This window comes from Vigna unguiculata, chromosome 4, assembly GCF_004118075.2.
Source record: "Vigna unguiculata cultivar IT97K-499-35 chromosome 4, ASM411807v1, whole genome shotgun sequence".
NCBI lineage: Eukaryota > Viridiplantae > Streptophyta > Magnoliopsida > Fabales > Fabaceae > Vigna > Vigna unguiculata.
In genome coordinates, this window is record NC_040282.1 from 4,895,391 (window position 1) to 4,914,493 (window position 19,103).

At 39.0% G+C, this 19,103-nt stretch overlaps 2 protein-coding genes across 3 annotated transcripts; one reads left to right on the forward strand and one right to left on the reverse strand.

Moving 5' to 3' along the window:
* The first annotated feature begins 11,832 nt into the window (after positions 1 to 11,832).
* LOC114182478 (gibberellin-regulated protein 4-like) lies at positions 11,833 to 14,228 on the forward strand. The gene is made up of 4 exons (XM_028069355.1): positions 11,833 to 12,078; positions 12,192 to 12,236; positions 12,387 to 12,420; positions 13,895 to 14,228. The coding sequence occupies exons 1-4, from the start codon at positions 12,004 to 12,006 to the stop codon at positions 14,074 to 14,076; spliced, it is 336 nt and encodes a 111-aa protein (XP_027925156.1). The 5' UTR covers positions 11,833 to 12,003; the 3' UTR covers positions 14,077 to 14,228.
* Positions 14,229 to 14,921: 693 nt separating this feature from the next.
* On the reverse strand, positions 14,922 to 19,063 carry LOC114182503 (TMV resistance protein N-like). Of its 2 annotated transcripts, XM_028069384.1 has the most exons (5): positions 18,436 to 19,062; positions 17,032 to 18,142; positions 16,518 to 16,808; positions 15,634 to 16,434; positions 14,922 to 15,557 (listed from the first exon to the last, which is right to left on the reverse strand). In XM_028069384.1, the coding sequence occupies exons 1-5, from the start codon at positions 18,918 to 18,920 to the stop codon at positions 15,033 to 15,035; spliced, it is 3,213 nt and encodes a 1,070-aa protein (XP_027925185.1). In that variant the 5' UTR covers positions 18,921 to 19,062; the 3' UTR covers positions 14,922 to 15,032. The 2 variants fall into 2 exon arrangements, with proteins under 2 accessions (XP_027925185.1, XP_027925186.1); XM_028069385.1 differs by lacking the exon at positions 16,518 to 16,808 and having other exon boundaries at positions 18,436 to 19,063.
* Positions 19,064 to 19,103: the final 40 nt, after the last annotated feature.

A 19,103-nucleotide genomic window follows, 5' to 3' on the forward strand; every position in this document is an offset into this window, starting at 1 on the left:
ACAAGAATATAAAACAAAATAAAATGTACATGTAATTTTCTTATATTCAAGCTCACTGAATAAAATAATATTTACTTTCACTTCACATTTTTTTAATTATAAAATAATGATAAAATAAGAATCAAAGCAAGAACTTTAAATAAATAATTAGATAAAGATTAGAACGTTATAACTAAATATAATAACAAAATATAAATTAAACAGGACCCGTGCGTAACTGGAGATAAAAATAAAATAAAATAAATACATAGGACCAGTGCGTAACTAGAGATAAATAAAATAAAATAAATAAATAGGACCAGTGCGTAACTGGAGATAAATAAAATAAAATAAATAAATAGGACCAGTGCGTAACTAGAGATAAATAAAATAAAATAAATAAATAGGACCAGTGCGTAACTGGAGATAAATAAAATAAAATAAATAAATAGGACCAGTGCATAACTGGAGGTAAATAAAATAAAATAAATAAATAGGATCAGTGTGTAACTAGAGATAAATAAAATAAAATGAATAAATAGGACCAGTGCGTAACTGGAGATAAATAAAATAAAATAAATAAATAAATAGGATCAGTGAATAACCAAAGATTAAATAAAATAAATAAACAGGATCAATACATATTTGGAGATTAAATAAAATAAATAAATAAACAGGATCAATGTATAATTGGAGATGAAATAAAATAAATATAAGAGGATAATAAATGAAAATAAGTTAAAATGAAAGTAAATAGAATAATATATGAGTAGAAATAAATAAAAGATTAATATAAAACCCACGAGTTTATCAAGATTAATATATAAAAGCTTAACCTCACTCCCCCTTACTTTATTGATTGAAGAGCACACTAATAATATTTGAAGAGGACTAGGATCTCTTTGAATATTTGCTCTAAACTTTTTTTTTCTCTATTTTCTCTTTCCCTCTCTTCTTTCTCTTTCTCTTTCTCTCTCTTCTTTCTTTCTTTCTCTTTCTCTTTTCTTTCTCTCTCCTTTCTTTCTTTCTCACTTTTTCTCAGTTCTCCCGTAACCTTCATTATTCCATATGTATATATATAGATAAGCTAAGCTAAGCATGTGCTATACACATCCTTTGTTTTCTTTTTTTTTTCTTTTTTTTATCTTTTCTTCTTTTCTTCTTATCTTCTTATCCCTTCTTCTCCTTTTACTTTTTTTTTATATATATTTTTATCTCTTTTAGAAAATTCATATATATATATATATATATATATATATATATATATATTTTTACACACACCTATTTAATTAAATATTTTTACCTAGTATTTATATATATATATATATATATATATATATATTATTAGTTTTGTTGTTTTCTTTTTTATATTTTCAATAAGTAAAAACTACATCATGATAAAATATATTTTTAATGTTTAAACTACATCTAGATAAAATATGAAACATTAGTAAAAATATAAGATTTTCTAATTGCTTTATTTAAAATAAATAATACAGTTTATTAAAAAAAAAAAGGATGTTACACTTGACTAGGCTAGTTATATCATGATTTTAACAAGTGAATAATTCGTTTATAGATGATCGACCTATGGACGTATATAAAGTGCTACGCGATCCTTAGGAGATTGACCGACCGATGGACGATTGATCAAATGATTGTCCCTTGTTAAGGTGTTGTTCGTGTAGGACTGAGCGACCGATGTTCCGTCGCGGATTAAAGCGTGATTAACATGCAGGTCGATCGATCAGTTTGTCTCAAAATGTTATTTGTTTGTAATATCGATGGACCGATGGTCCTTAGCATGGTTCATTGACGAGGCCGAACGACCGATGGTTCTTTACGATGTAATACGTGATCCATTTGTGGAACCGATTGTCCGATGGTCCTATACAGTTCCTCCGTGAGGCTGTTCGACTGGTGGATATGTTCTATACCCGAGCCTTCCCAACCTTGTTCGATGGACCTGAGGACTGGCCCTGGCCGATAGACCGATGGGACATACAATACACCTAATATGTATTCAAGTTCAGCGGATTCTCCTATCCTCCTCAGCGGCAGCCCGGAAACTGAGCAACCGACCGCCGAGGCGATGGAGCAGGTCGTCGCTTCGGATGAGAGTGAGGACGTCATTAGTATCGACGTTCATGATGAGGGGGAACATGCCAATTTGCCAGAGGTGTAGGGATATGATTGGGCCCCTTTTGAGCTGCGTATGCACGCGACGAGGTTCCGGTGGGGTAATGACCTTGGGGACCTGGTTGAGCGGACCAAGGTTTTTGGCGACGAGGTGGAGGATAGGTTTCTTCGGGTCAAGGTGTGTGCCAGTAACGAGAGGGTCTGCCACGACAAGGGGGTAGCGAAGCTAGAGTTCTTCTACGTCTATGCTTGCCTATTCAACGATTTGGGTCTGATTGTGTCGTTTGCCAACTGGCAGATGGTTGTCCTTCGTCTGATCCAATGTGCGCTGACGTAGATTCACCCGAACGCCTGGGCGTCGATGCAGGCTTTTGAGGTTCTTTGCCGGGCGGCCGGTCTGACAGCCACCATGTCCCTATTCCTACACTTCTACAAAACCCGACCGATAGCGTCGAAAGGCTGGGTTTCTTTTCATGGGGCGAACAAGAGTTTGTTCACCCTCTATCTCGCCTCTTACAAAGGTTTGAAGACCGGCTTTTTTAAGGTCGCGATTCCCGGTCGAGGAAGAAAGTATATTTTCGATGAGGAGGGCGTTGATCCCCTCGAGACCGTTGATCCAATGCCTCCGCTCTTCGGACTTGCCGAGGGCGGTTTATGGTTAGTTGTTCTGATCATTCCGATCGTCGTAGGGGTTGCAATTAACTTACGTTTTTTTTCTTGCTTTGCAGATATCATGGCCCGAACGACGCTTTCCAACGCTGAGTTCTTGGCCCACGCCAAGACCCGACGAAGGGAAGATGATGCCGCTGAGGAGGTCGCACCCCTCCAAAGTGTCCTCGTTGCTCCCTCGACAACTCCTACTCCTGCTACTACAGCACCGACCGGTGCCTCGGGCGTCGTCATCAGACCCCGATTTGTCGTGAAACCTCCCAGTTCTGCTGTCCCCGGTGCTGCAGCGGACAAAGGAAAGAAGACTAAGAGGGATGACTCCCCCACCGGCTGGTCATCCAAGAAAAACAAAAGGGGCGAGTCTTCCGGGTCGTTGGCTACTGTCTTCCTCGGCGGCGAGGTTCGGCTCGACGAGGAGGTCTCCTTCCACTTGGGGCCTCGCATCAAGGACATGCTAAAGGACGTGTCCGAAGAGGAGGCTCTGCGAACGGCCGGGGAATTGATCCTTAGGTTGGTCGCGATTTACACCAAGTTTCCTCAAGCAGACCAGAGTAGGATGGAAAGCCTAGAGAAGGAGCTCGCTGCGACGAAGATGGAGCTCCAAGAAGTGAAAGCTTCCGCATCGGAGCTGAAGACTCAGTTCGATCGGCTGAACGACATAAAGGCTGAGCATGCCAAGTGCGCCGGTATACTCAAGGCTGCCGATGATCGGGCGAAGGAGGAGCAAACGAAGGCCAAGGAGGCGGCCGACGAACTTCGCAAGCTCCAACGACGCTTTGATGATTTGACGTTGGAGCACATGGCCACCGCCGGATCAGCTACAGATTGGCAAAGGAAAGCCAAGGAGTACCAGGCCGAGCTCCGGGTTGCCGATGAGAAAGTTTTTACTCAATATGAGACGGGCTTCCAGAATGTCATCGATCAAGCCGTCTTTTATTATCGCTGCTCCCCCGATCGGTTCGATGTACACTTGGGGGTTGTGGATGGAAAGCTGGAAAGAGTTTTCGACCGGCTGGATGAAGTGAATGATCCCCCTGCAGATAATGAATTTTTTAATTTCATTGTATATTTTGACATGACTGATCGAGTCCGATCGACCTCGTGGTCGATCGCGCTCGATCGGTTATTAGGCCATTTGTTTTTCTCTTTTATTTGTTGATTTGCTTATCTTTCGTTGTTGGTACTGGCGATCGACCATCTTCTTTTTTATTTACCGTTTCTCGCTGGCGATCGGCCATTTGCTTTTTAGTAATTTATGTTGTTTTCATCGGTCATTCGCGCTTAACGTCGGCAATTAGTAGGGCGATCGGCCTATGATTTTTGACTTATTTCTTGCGTTGTTTTCCTGTTTGTTGGACCCGAACGGTCGATCTTCGTTTGCACGTTTACTTTTAATTCTTTAGATCGTAGGCATCGTACCTCGATCGCGTTGGACAGCTCGTGTCACTTATTTACCTGTGGGGTTAGCTAGATCGCTTGGATCGGTGCTGACCGAGCGGGGCTTCCTCGAGGAAGTCTGCACCTTGACCAGTCAGGCTTTGCTCGGGTCCCGTAGGGAGCCTCGTCGGTCGGTTAGTTAGATGGAGTTGCATGAAACACTCATTTTATTTATAATGTCAACTGTAGTACATTTTTAGGTGCGATGCGTTCCATGTATTCGGTATTTCTCTGTCGCTCAGGTATTCCAGCCGATAGGCTCCGTTCTTCAGGCTTTCGGTCACGCGGAACGGGCCCTCCTAATTCGGTGCCAGCTTTCCTTGTGCTGACTTTTTGCGCGCCTCGTTGGTTTTCCTCCACACTAGGTCTCCTCAGACGAAGCTACTCAGTTTAACTTTCGGATTATACCTCCTTGCCACCATCCTCCTGCACGCTTCAGCTCGCACGACCGCTCTTTCTCTCCTCTCGGTCGTCTAATCCAATTCCTCTCGCAGGCGTCCACAGTTTACATCAAGATTTTGCATATCCCGTCGAAGAGTCGGCTCCCCTACTTCAACTGGTAGCATAACATCCGTTCCGTATGTCAAGTTGAAGGGAGATTCTCCTATCGTCCCGTGCGGGGTGCACCGATAGGCCCAAATGACCTGCGGCAGTTCATCCACCCACGCCCCCTTGGCTTCCTCCAATCTTTTCTTCAGCTCCGCCACTATGACCTTATTCATGGCTTCGGCCTGGCCATTGGTCTAGGGATGCTCGACCGAGCTGGTTACATGGCGTATCCCCACTTGCTTATAAAAATCTTTCAACTTTTTGTCGATAAACTGACGACCGTTGTTGGTGATGATGGTGTGGGGTAGGCCGAAGCGGCAGACAATGTTTCGCCAAACAAACGAATGGACTTGCCGAGCGGTGATGTTGGCCAGGGCTTCTGCTTCGACCTATTTGGTGAAATAATCCACGACGACTAGTATGAACTTCATTTGTCCTCGGCCGATAGGGAATGGCCCGACGATATCCATATCCCACTGCGCGAACGGCCAAGGGGCTGTTAGGCTATGCAGTTCGGTTGGGGCTCTCTTAACATCGTTTCCATGAGCTTGGCAACCTTCGCATTTGCGTATCATAGTTTCACAGTCTTGCTCCATGGTCGGCCAGTAGTAACCCGCCCGGAGTATCCGCGCCTTCATCATCCTTCGACCGGTGTGCATTCCGCAAATGCCATTGTGGACCTCGTTCATGACATACTCTGCTTCTTCTCCCGATAAGCATTTGAGGAGCGACGCGGTGAAACCCCGCTTAAACAGGTCTTCTCCAATGACAATAAATCGAAGCGCCCGGTGTCGCTCGATCGGTTTGACGTCTTCCCCAACATCACATCTTCTTAGAAGTTCTCTCACTTCGTTTATCCAGTCCGCCGATCGATTCACTACTGCGCATTCTCCTGCTGATGGTTTCATCAGGGTTTGCCTAATGATGGTTTTTAGCTGACCCTTTTCTCTTCCTTCTGCCAGCTTGGATAGCCTATCGGCCCTAGCATTCTCCGCTCGGGGAATGTGATGGATGGTCACTTCTTCGAAATCCTTGAGGGCTTCCATCACCTTGTGATAATATTGCAGCAGCAGATCGTCTTTGACTTGATATTCCCCTTGTACTTGCCCGACGACGAGTCGCGAATCGGTATTACACCTTATTCTTCTCGCGCCTAAGTCCTTTGCCAGTCTCAGTCCAGCGATCAGTGCTTCATACTCTGCTTGGTTGTTTGACGCCTTGAACTTGAACTGTAGGGAGTGATCAACCGTAAAGCCGTTTGGCCCTTCAATGACGATCCCCGCTCCGACATTACGTTTGTCTGATGAGCCGTCAACGAAGAGGACCCATGTTTGTTCCGACGGAGGGATCGGCCCGTGAAGTTCCGCAGCAAAATCCGCCAAATGCTGCCCCTTGACTGATCCCCTTGGTTCATACTTGAGGCCAAACTCAGACAATTCAACTGACCAGGCGATCATCCTTCCCGCCAGGTCGGGCTTCCTGAGTATTTTGGCTATGGGATGATCGGTTCCGACGATCACCTGATGGCTCTGAAAGTACTGACGCAACCAGCGCGCGGCCGTCAATATCGCTAAGGCTATCTTTTCAATCAACTGATACCTCGTTTCTGCGCTTTGTAGCACCAGACTGATAAAATATACCGGTCGCTGCTCCAGATTTTCTTTTATTAATGTTGCGCTAATCGTGTCGTCCGAGACCGATAGGTATAACTGCAGAGGCAATTCCTCTACCGGTCGGCTCATAATTGGGGGACTGCTGATCATCTCCTTTATCTGCTGAGATGTCACTTCGCATTGATCATCCCACTTATCTGTGGTCTGCTTTTTCATGATCTTCAGGATCGACTTAATTTTCTGCGCGAGAGAGGTCAGTCGCCCGACCAATCGTTGGATCTCCTTTAGATTCTTGGGACTCCTCATCTCGACAATGGTGGCACACTTGTCCGGATTGGCCTCGATGCCGAGGGCGGTCAACATGAACCCCAAAAACTTTTCGGCCGGCACTCCGAAAACATACTTGTCAGGGTTGAGACGCATGTTGTATTTGCGCACTTGGTGAAAAACCTCTCTGATGTCGCGAACGTGGTCCTCGGCCGTTTGCGACTTTACAACCATGTCGTCCACATACACCTCCATGAACCGCCCGATTTGCCCTCTGAAAACCCGGTCCATAAGCCTCTGATAGGTCACCCCTGCATTCTTCAGGCCGAACGACATGACCTCATAGCAGAAATTAGCTCGATCAATGATGAACGCCATTTTGGATCTGTTTGGACCATACATAGGGATTTGATTGTACCCTGAGTATGCGTCCAGGAAGCTCAGGAAATTGTGTCCCGAAGCTCCATCTACCAACCGATCGATGTTGGGGTAGAGGGTATGCATCTTTTGGGCAAGCCTTGTTGAGATCGGTGAAATCTGTGCACATTCTCCACTTCCCGCTCGCTTTCTTCACCATCACCACGTTTGCCAGCCAGGTGGTATACTTGATTTCTCTTATGAAGCCCGCTCCTTCCAGCTTCTTCACTTCCTCTTCAATTGCTTTTCTCCGCTCCTCCCCCATCTTCCTCTTCTTCTGAGCGACCGGGCGGGCTTCTCTGTAGATGGCCAACTTGTGGGACATCACGCCAGGGTGAATGCCCGGCATGTCGGTCGTCAACCACGCGAAAAGGTCTTTGTTTTCTAGTATGACCGCGCCCAGGAGTTCCTCCTCGTCCGGCCTCAGAGCTCCCCCAATCTTCGTTATCTGATCTGGCCGCGTCCCGATCGCAATCTCCTTGGTATCTCCACCGGGTTGAATCCGATCCTCCGTGTTTGTTCGGGGATCCAGGTCAGTCATGGCGACCTCCGAACGGTGTTACTTTTTGGGGCGGCTGTAGGGAGCGATCTTCAACTCCGCGACATAGCATTGCCTGGCTATGTACTGGTCCGCATGTACTGTGCATATTGTTCCCTTATCAGATGGAAACTTCATGGCCAGGTGCAGGGTGGAGACGATCACCCCAAAGGCGTTTAGGCAAAGTCTTCCTAGCAATACATTATAAGTGGTGTTAGCTTCTACAAATAGGAATCTAACTCTTACCTCCCGGCCATCCCTTCGTGATCCGATCCTAGTGCGGAGGTCCAGGTAGCCTCTCGTGTCTACCCGCTCGCCCGAGAATCCAACAATCTGCTCATTATAGGGGACGATTAGATCCTCGGAGAGATTCATCTTCCGGAAAGTCTTCCAGTACAAGATGTTGACAGAGCTCCCCTGGTCCACTAGCACCTTCCCGATTCCATATTCGGCTACTTCGATGGAGACGACCATCGGGTCATCATGATCAGGATCAGGAGCCTTGAAGTCCTCATCGGTGAAAGTGATGGGAGGCATCGACCGAACCTTCTTCTCTACCAGATGAACCGATTTTAACGCCCGAACGTGCCTCTTCCAAGCGGTTGAGCTCGATCCTCCTCCGGCGAATCCTCCGGAGATGGTATTGATATAACCCCTCAAGGGTTTATCCCTGCTCCGGCTGCAACTCCTCCTCGGGCTCTGATGGGTTCTGGACAGTTCTCTCCTTCGCCTCTCGGGCTTCGGTTCTCTTCGCTTCTCCCATCTGGCCGGGGCAATTTCATCGTTGAGATCCTTTATCTTCACCGACATCCGGTTGTATCGATCGAGATAACTCCTTAGCGACTCCCCGTCTTCCTGTCGGATGTTCACCAAGTTATCGACCGTTAGGATGGCCGGCCTCAAGGGCGCAAACTGCGTGCTGAACCTAGCCTTCAGAGTGGCGAAGGAGTCGATACTGTTGGACGGCAGCTCAGAAAACCACTCCAGCACCTCTCCGGTTAGGGAGGTCGAGAAAACGCGGCACCAGATCGGGTCACTTACTGCGTGGAACATCATCAGGTGCGTGAAGACCCGCATATGATTGTCAGGGTTCATCGTGCCATCGTACTTCTCAAACGTCGGCATTTTCCACCTCTTCGGTAGCGGCGTCTCCAGAATAAATTGAGTGGAGGGGAAATTCCCCGATGCGTGGATCGGTTGGCGGGAAGGGTGACCTCCCTCGTTGGCCCCCGAGCTCTCGGCCATCGTGTGAGAAAGATTTCCCCTCGATGCTTGCATCTTCTCGACCCGAGCAGGCTGTGATTGCTCCTGTCCTGTCGGGGGCGAGCGACTTTCCACCCGCTCGGCGTCCCGATGCTGCTGCGCCCGACTCAGTCTGAGCGGATCGGGCACAGTGGGGGTTGACGAGATTTCGTCCTCCTTTCGCCGAGGACGGCGTTCTCCTCACGCAGAATATGCATCTGCACTTCATAGTTCCTCTGCATCTCATCCATTCTCTGCTGCATCGCTCTTATCATCTCCCTTGTGTATGCTTGATCATCTACCATCCTTCCTCCGTCCATGTTGCTATTCCGATTCCTTGTGGTCACCATAAGGGTGTATGGTCTAAAAAAGACTGCTCGGCCCCACGGTGGGCGCCAAAATATTTCGGGTGTTGGGACCAAGAGTCTACTAAAAGTCTCTTCGATCTTACTCCTTCTCTCGAAATCTCCTCTCCTCACTACTGCAATAACTTCTTCTCCAAGAAATTCACTCCTCGCTCGATCAGCAAAATGTTTCGGGTGTTGGGACCAAGAGTCTACTAAAAGTCTCTTCGATCTTACTCCTTCTCTCGAAATCTCCTCTCCTCACTACTGCAATAACTTCTTCTCCAAGAAATTCACTTCTCGCTCGATCGACTGGGCTGACGATCAGGGTACCTGTCTAAAAGGCTCTGATGCTTAAGTCAGTGAAAAGACCGATCGGTGTATCAGTGTAACTGCCATAATAAATGTGAATTGAAGATCCTCACCAACCTACCTTTGGGCCCTATTTATAGTTTTCGGTGTGGGACTGTGATTAGGGTTCCTTAATCACGACCCAATGATCCTCTAATCAAGATTATTGACTTGTTTAACGTTAATGAATCCGATTGACTGGTATTGCTTGGCCGTGCGACCGATGGCCGCTTGACTAGGCTAGTTATATCATGATTTTAACAAGTGAATAATTTGTTTATAGCTGATCGACCGATGGACGTATATAAAGTGCTACGCGATCCTTAGGAGATTAACCGACCGATGGACGATTGATCAAATGATTGTCCCTTATTAAGGTGTTGTTCGTGTAGGACCGAGCGACCGATGTTCCGTTGCAGATTAAAGCGTGATTAACATTCAGGTCGATCGATCGGTTTGTCTCAAAATATTATTCGTTTGTAATATCGATGGACCGATGGTCCTTAGCATGGTTCATTGACGAGGCCGAACGACCGATGGATGTAATACGTGATCCGTTTGTGGAACCGATTATCCGATGGTCCTATACAATTCCTCCGCGAGGCCGTTCGACCGGTGGATATGTTCTATACCCGAGCCTTCCCAGCCTTATTCGATGGATCTGAGGACTGGCCCTGACCGATAAACCGATGGGACAGTACACTTAATATGTATTCAAACCAAGCATAAATATTACTATATATTTTTATTTTTATCAGTCTTCAAGAATATATTTGTACATATTTTAAATATATCTTAAATACAATTAATTTTTTGTTTTAGTTATCATTTAAAATATTGATTTTGCAAGACTTATTTAAAATATAAAAATGAAATACATTTTGTGTTTTAATTATCATTTAAAATAATTAACTTACCAGACTTATTTCTCAATAGGAAAAAATAATATATGTGCGTGTAAACTATAGATAATTACAAATATTACTTTTGAAAAAGAAATAGTTTATGTGTTTTAAAATAATACAGCAATATATATTGTTGAAAAAATTAAATAATGATTAATTTTAATGATAAAAGATATGTTTAAAGATCAATTTAGAAATTAATTTTCTAATTAAAGATTAATTTAGAGATCAATTTATTTGTTAGTCAAAATTTTAGTAATTAATGATCAATTTAAATATTAATTTATAATAAAAATGGTTTTAATTATTAATTTAAAATAAATTATAACTTTTATTTATAATATAAATTATTTTAATTACTGATAAATTTTAGTTTATTAATAATATTTAAATTGATCATTATAATAATTAATTATTTTTAATAATTAAAATTAGTTAGTTATTAAAAAACATACGATGGTATCATTATATTTTATTTTCTATTCTTAGATATTTTCTATAACATCATTATCCATCGTTTAACCACTAATTTTTTTCCCACTAGGTAGTATTTTAATTTCAATGGAACAGGCAATTTGCAATTCTCTGCAACTCTAAATGAAAAGTAACTTTCACACATTTAAGAACAACCTAACTACCAACTTCCAAATTCCAAATTCCAAAATCCAATCCGTATTGTGTGGACCGTACGATGAAATCTCATATTTCATTACAAAAACAAATTAACTTACGTTTCACTCTTTAATGAAAATACTAATAGTTTTTCTTAATTTATCTTCAAATTAATTACTTAATATCGAAAAAGTAACTATTTTAACAAAACTGCTTCAAAAACAATGTTGGTAAATCATAGAAAAACTTGAAATCATGTATTTTTGAGATGGAAGTAAGAGTACGAAGTAATTAGTCGATCTCTGAATATATTTAATAGTTTAATAATTTCATATTTAAGAACTTAGGTTCATAAAGTTTAAATACTTTTTTTCTTTTAATCCTATAAAATGTATTTTAAAGAAAAAATTATGACCAGACTTTAATTTGGATACAAAAAATATGTAGAATTTGATAATTGATTCTAGTAATGTTATTTTCAACTTATTTAAAAAGAGAAAGGTTACATCAACGGTCAAAATCATCGATGTTAATAGATACAACAAAATTTAGATTTTTTGTGTGTTGTTTTTCCATTGTACTTTTATGATATAATTGATTATTATTAATTTTAATATTTTAAAATATATTAAAAAATATTTAAAATATTAATATAATGTATTTTAATGTTTAAGCGAGGATAACATTAATAAAACTAACAGAGAATCTAGACTCGACTCGCACGAATGTGTGATTTTAGGTATGAAGTAAAACTCTCTGCCAGTGTTCACACCGAACAGTAATAAATTTTGCTGCTAACTGAGTAATCCTTCAAACCCCTTCAACTTTCTTCTATAAATGCTCCCTCGTTCATCTCTTTCTGTCCGCACCCTCTTCTTCTTTCTGCAGCTTCAGTTTGCACAATAGTTGAAGAGCTTTCTGGTTTATGTTAGCTTCCAACAATGGCTGTTGTGACTGCTAAGCTACTTTCTGCTTTCATCATTGCCCTCATTGCCATTTCCATGCTTCAGACAATGGTTCGTCTTTTCACTACAAACAAACACATACATTTCATTAATCTGCTTCAACATTGTTGAGCTTTTCAAAGATTACATATATTTCTCACATTTTTCTTGGTTTGGTTTTGGAGGTTGTGGCATCTCATGGACATGGAGGTCACCACTACAATGACAAGGTATAACACACATAAATATATAACCACCATGTTTTCTTGGTTCTGTCTTTTTTTCTCTTTTTGTGTGAGTTTTTATTTGATCAAAGGGTGAATAATAATTGTGTTGTTTTGGTAACTTATGATGTTCTGCATAATTGTTGTGTTTATCAGAAAAAATTTGGACCTGGAAGTCTCCAGAGCTCCCGTAAGTGAATTTCTGCTATTCATTCTTTTGATTCTTCTTTCTTCTTTCACCAAATAGTCTTATATTACTTAGAGTCGAGGTTAAATAAAATTAAATGTTTTTTCCTTTTTTTTTAATCATTATTTAAAGACAAAATATTCATGAATTCCCATCAAAACATTAGAATCGGAATACCATGTGTGTGGCAACACAACTTATTAAGCATTAAAATTAGTAACTGCATCAAAACCAATCTTATCTAACTTTCAAAGGGTCATGAATGTGTTTGTTTTTGTTCTTAGTTTCTAACAGTTATTGGTACACGTGTAAATGAAAAAAACTAATTAGTGTATGTTTGGTTGAGCGTCAAATAATACAAAATTAATTACAATTAATTTTTTAATGTAAAATTACTATGCATTTGATTTTCAAAATTAATTAAAAGATAAAAAAAATTACGTTAAATAAGAAGTAATTAATTATTATTTTAGTGTTCTAAAAAATTAATTCAGCTAGAGTTAATTCTTCAACACCTAACCAATCACGTCCTTAGACATTTTGTGGGGTAAGTTATTTTTGAGTAAGAAAATGATAAGTTGACTACTGAATTTTGATAATTTTTTTTTTACAATATAATGTGTCATCTTCTAAGTGATTTTTGAATATTGAAAATAAAAAAAATTATTTAAAAAATAACACCTAAGATTATAAGAAAAAATTGTCAAAATTTAATAGTCAAAATTTTTTTTTCCTTTTTTAGTACAAACTACTTCCAAACATAGTGTTGTCACTTAACTTTGGTGAAATATATTTTTCCGTGAAAAGTGCATCTAGCCCATCTTTGGATCTGAGACTTTGACTTTAAATTTGTTGAAAATTAATTTTCTCATTTACCAATAACTGTTCATCCAATCACTAAGAACTGAATTCATATTTCACAAAAAAGTTATTGCCCTTGCAACATAAGAACTTGTCAGATAGAAAAAAACCTACATAGTTGGTATTTTTCCAAAATTGAATTAGAATTTATTTTTCTCGATAACATGAGTAAAATAGAATTTTATTAATTTTTTAACACATATTAAGAATAGTATCAATTAGACTAATAATGTATTTAAGTTTTACTTTTATATGTTCTTATTTCTTTTTAAAATAAAAACCACTGCTTTGATAAATTAAGTAGTTTCATGTATACATGTGTGTCTTGTATTATTTTTATTACAAGAGTTATAACATAAAATATTAATTTATCTTCTATAAATTTAATTGTGCCACATTATTTTTAAAATCTTTTACTTAAATTTTAGTGTCTTATAAATTTATATTTTTAAGATCTAAGATCCTATTTCAGAGGACTCGGGTGGGTCATTAATTAAGATGCCTTTTTATTTCAGTAATCAATGCTTTATGTTGACATGAGGAGAAGATTCCATTTATTTAAATATTTTTAATGAGAAGTTATTTTTTATTTTCTTTTGGGATGTGATATGACCAGAATGCCCTTCACAATGCACAAGGAGGTGTAGCAGGACCCAGTACCACAAACCCTGCATGTTTTTCTGTCAGAAGTGTTGTATGAAGTGCCTGTGTGTACCCCCGGGGTATTATGGGAATAAAGCAGTGTGCCCTTGCTACAACAACTGGAAGACCAAGAGAGGAGGACCCAAGTGCCCTTAACCTCGTTTTCTTCAATCACAATAACAATCTTATATACCTTTAATTTCCATAAAATATATTGTCTCAATTATTCAAAAGATTAAATTTTGAATGTAATTTTAAATGTGTTTGCTTCAATAATCTATATCAACTACTTTTTTGTATTTTGAGATAGATTGGAAGTCAAAATTGTATTAATAAGTTTTCTCTTCTTTTTTTTTTTTGTCAAAATGGGTTAAGTTGTCAGGATGAAGGATGACATTGAAAGGGAAATCGTCCTCCACCCTCACCGGTTCTTTTATTTTTTATTTTAAAAAGAGAATATCGTCCTCTGAAAGAACGGTTTGTGCATTTGAAAAAATAAAATCGTCCTCATACATGCCGATTTCACTTTTCCAATTTTTTTTTCTGTAAATAATGATTACAAATACAATCAATATAATTTCTATAACTAACAAAATTTATAAAAACAACAATTATAAATTCAAAAAAAAATTGATAACTAATAAATTTTAAAACAATAAGGACAAATAACGAAAACTGAAAAATATAAAAAAGAAAAATAATCAGAACTGAAAAATTAAAAAAAAATCAAAACCATTAAATCTGAAAGAAAGGAAAAATAAAAAAATCTGAAATATTTAAAAAAGAAAATAATGAAAAGTGAAAAATTTGAAAAATTTGAAAAAAAAATTAAAAATAATTAAAACTGAAAAAATAAAACAAAAGTCATCGTCACCTCCTACGACGACATCACTTAAAAAAAAACCCGGCCTAAGAAAAACAACTTTACCCCCCTGAATGTTGTCCTCCTCTCCATAACAACTTAAACTAATTTTGAAAAAAAAAATCAACACACCCAAGAATACCTATATCAACTTTCAATGTTAACCTTTGCCACATAGTCTCACATTACTAATGCAACTCAAATCATAATATCATAAAACTATACACTTTTGTTGTGGCATGTATTGTGTCTACAAAGCTTCCATGTCCACAAACCTATGCTTTTTTAGCAGTTGTTGGTTCTGTGATTCCAAACTATTGAGATCATCTTCTAATTTTCTCTTGCCATAAGGATCAGAAAACCAAATATCCTCCATGCCACTTTCTTGTTTGAAAACATGAATTCCACTTTCTTTAAGGATCGATGTCTCTTCCAAACCTATGTATTTAACTTCAGCATGGTTCCATTCATTTTCTAAAGGAACTCCATATAAGTCATCTTCAAACTCCATAGTTTTAAGATCAAAAATATATGTATGATCCATTCCCATCATGAAATAGCCACTACCAACAAAACTCTTATTGCCATTGATCACTACCATAGGCCTAAACATTCCAGAGTCATTCACAGCTCCAATAACAAGACAAACAACCTTGTCAGGAAACCTATTACGAAACCACAAAGAAATTGAAGGTCCATTACTTTTGTGATCAAACCATTCTGGAACCCTTTCTCCTGGTAAATAAAACTCAGTTTTTCCATCCTCATGTAGTTCCTGTTAGTCACAAAGAACTCATAAGTTTTCCAACATTCATCAAGTACATTAGAGACAAAACAAAACAAAAACAAACCTGATTTAGGAACATGCTTGTACTTGAGGAAGTCAAGGATTTACAATTTTTTGCTAAGAAATGTTTCAAGCTTGGTGGAATCCCTCTAATTTCCTGAAGAAGCTTGCAATCACTCACTTTGAGCTTCCTTAAAAATTGAAACTCTTTGATGCATTCAGGTAGGACTGTGAAATTGTTCTTTGACAAGTCTAAGTCTTTCACATGAGCAAATCTCATGAAACCGATTGAAAAGAAATCATCACACAGGTTGCATTCTGAGGCCCAAAGACATTCTACATTTGAAGAAACTACACATGATCCATGTTTTTCTTCATCCTCTTCCTCTTTCAGCCATTGCCACCCTTTCCATTTCCAACCAATAAGATCAGTAAGTTCTGGCATCACAGCAATGCTACTTGGTAGTTGAACAACTCCACAGTTAGATAGTTGTAACTCTTGAAGTCGTGTAAAATTTTGAAAAGAACATGGCAATTCTTTTATGGCAGTGTACTCCAACTGAAGTACCCTTATGTTTTCCATCTTTCCTAATATTTCTGGAAAATTTTCAAGACTGTGACAACGTGAGAGATTGAGCTTTTCAAGAGCAGACAACTTGATAGGTGGAAACCTCACAAGTTTGGTGCAACCAAAAGCACTCAATATTTTGAGTTTACACAGAAAGCCAATGGAATTGTGAATTGCAGTTAAATTCTGACAATGTTGAAATGAAAGTTTCTCTAAATTTGGGAGACCAGATACATCAGGTATCTGTGTTAAAGATTTGCTTTTGTCCAAATTCAAAAATCTCATTCCCATGAACTTCTGCAAAAACAATAAAAGAGAATCAGATATGGAGAATCTAACCTTCAATGACATGATAAGAAAAGTGAACTAGTTAAACTTGCCTTCAATAACCTAACCAACTCATGTGATGTAAAGCAACTCTGAGGTAACTTGCACATGGCAAGTTTCTTTGAATGAAAATCTGATGGTAAATCATGTGATGGATATCTCCACCATTCTAATACTCTTAGACTATTTGGAAGATATTTGGGGCCTGCAGAAAAGTTACCACTTTTAATAATTAGTGTTTTGAGGTTTCTCATCTTCTTGAAGGCCTTTCTGTTCCATTCTACAATTTCTTCTTTGTCAAGTGGGGGAAAATCCAAATGTATGATTTCAATTTCGCTAGTTCCCTATTAATGCAAAAGAGCACATATCAACCACAAAGAATTTAATTAATCAGAACACATTGACAATATGATAAAGTTTGTAGACTTTAATGACAAATTTTGTGTTGGTTTAGAGTGAAAACATGCATATATATGCAAGATATCAGACATGAATACTATAAAGGAAAAACAAACAACTATGACATAGCATAAAATGGTCTGAATAGATAAACAAAATCTCACTCACTGTGTTGTCTTCTAAAACTTGTATTATATCCTCATGCAACCATAATCTGCTTCGTTTGCCTGGATCTTTTGGTGACTCTTTTCGTACAATTTCTTTACCCATGTCCTCTACTAAGTCATGCATTTTCACCATCACACCATGCACACTAAACTTTAAGAGAGATTTATCAACCAGCACCCCAATATGATATTTCATGCAATCACCATAATGTGCACGAAGTATATCTTGAACCTCTTCCAATTCATATCCTTTGAAGCAACAAGCAATGTCAAGAAAAACACTCTTCTCTTCTTCCTCCAAAGCATCAAAGCTTACTTTAAGTATCTTCAGGATCTGGTTATTAGGAATTCTTTCATATTGTTTGATAGCAGATTTCCATTCTTCTATACTTTTTCCAAACAAGTTGGAACCTATTACTTCCAAAGCCAATGGAAGGCCAGAAGCATAAGCTACCACACGATTCAAGACCTCCTTATAACTTGGATCAGCTTCATCAGTTCCAAAAGCTTTCCATGTAAGCAACTGAAGAGAATCCTTCTTGTTCAATTCCTTCACCTCATACATTCTTTTAACCTCATGAGATGCTAGAATTTGTTCATCTCGAGTCGTTATCATGATTCTGCTACCTGAACCAAACCACTCACATCTTCCAACAATAGCCTGCAACTGCTCATGCTTGTCAACATCATCGACTATCAAAAGAACCTTCTTTCGTTGCAGCCTATGTTGTATCATTGAAATTCCTTCTTGCACACTTGCTATGTTTATTCTCTTCTCTTTAACCAACTCTGCAAGAAGAATGCTTTGGAGATGTTGTAATCCATGTCTGTCTGAGTTTTCTCTCACGTTTTCAAGAAAACACAGACCATCAAAATGGTCAACAACCATATTATAAATTGCAAGAGCAAGTGTTGTTTTTCCTATCCCACCAATTCCATGAATCCCAACCATGTGAACACCATCTTCACTTCCAACATCCAAAAGCTTCATAACTTCTACCATTTGTGCCTCTAATCCAACCGGGTAATCCGCAACATGTAAAGGAGTTCGATTTATCTTGCTAGAGACAAACTCAACAATCCTTCTGATAAACTCATATTCATATTCATATCTGTTTGACAGAAATGTTCCAATGAAGTTAGATTAAAGATGAAATAGTTTATGCACAATTTTTCACTATCATCAACTTCAACTATTATATTACTTCTATAATAACTACTGCATAAATCACACTAAGATGATTTCTGACAGGTTGACTGTCAACTGTTTTAACCTCAAATTAAAGTTCTCGACACATATGATCAAGGATAACAAACAAACATATAGTTTCTCTTGACTAAATCATTAGACAAGAGTAACTGAATGAAACAAAAGTTATGAGTAAAAGTTTGGTAAAAGGGGTACCCTTGTTTGAAATGATAGCCAGAGAAGCTAGCCACATGATGCAAAGCCATCTTCCATTTCTCCAACCTATCCATGTTATGGCTGAAACTTTCCTTCTTGTCTTTGAACCTTTCCTCATGCCTTGCCAAAGCTTCTGCAAAACTACCTTTCTGGTGTCTTACATCAGAAGGATTTAAGTCATAAAAAACAGGCAAAACCAACAAGCCTTTCTTCTTAGCACAAGCAATGATATTAACAAGTTCATCTAAACAAAATGATGAAGAAGCATAGTTGTGAGAGAGCACAGTGATGGCAATCCTAGACTCTTCAATTGCCTTCATAAGTGCAGGTGTTATTTCCTCTCCTCTCTGAAGCTTCTCATCATCAATGAAAGTGTGGATTCCCTTGTCATCAAGGGCTTTGTAAAGATTCCCAACAAAACCATGGCGTGTGTCTGAGCCTCTGAAGCTGAGGAACACATCATAGGAACACGATATTGCAGCCATGAGAAGAAAACTTGGTAGGATTAAGAGGGTTTTGTTTCTCTGGAATCAAACTTCATAAGTGAATAAGTGTGAAACTTTAGATTAAAAAGTGAGAGACATGTTATGTACCAAACATCCTTTGCAGAAGAACTTTGTGGAAAAATATCTCTTTTTTTCTCTTTCTATGAATTCTTAACTTGTGGT

Bases quoted from the DNA above. Each gene is read 5' to 3' on its own strand.
- LOC114182478 (XM_028069355.1), top strand. From the start codon at position 12,004: ATGGCTGTTGTGACTGCTAAGCTACTTTCTGCTTTCATCATTGCCCTC. The intron at 12,237-12,386 runs GTATAACACACA...TGTGTTTATCAG, and splicing joins GTCACCACTACAATGACAAG to AAAAAATTTGGACCTGGAAG. The intron at 12,421-13,894 runs GTAAGTGAATTT...TGATATGACCAG, and splicing joins TGGAAGTCTCCAGAGCTCCC to AATGCCCTTCACAATGCACA.
- LOC114182503 (XM_028069384.1), bottom strand. From the start codon at position 18,920: ATGGCTGCAATATCGTGTTCCTATGATGTGTTCCTCAGCTTCAGAGGC. The intron at 18,143-18,435 runs GTACCCCTTTTA...TCTGTCAAACAG, and splicing joins GGCTATCATTTCAAACAAGG to ATATGAATATGAATATGAGT. The intron at 16,809-17,031 runs GTGAGTGAGATT...TTGCATTAATAG, and splicing joins AAGTTTTAGAAGACAACACA to GGAACTAGCGAAATTGAAAT.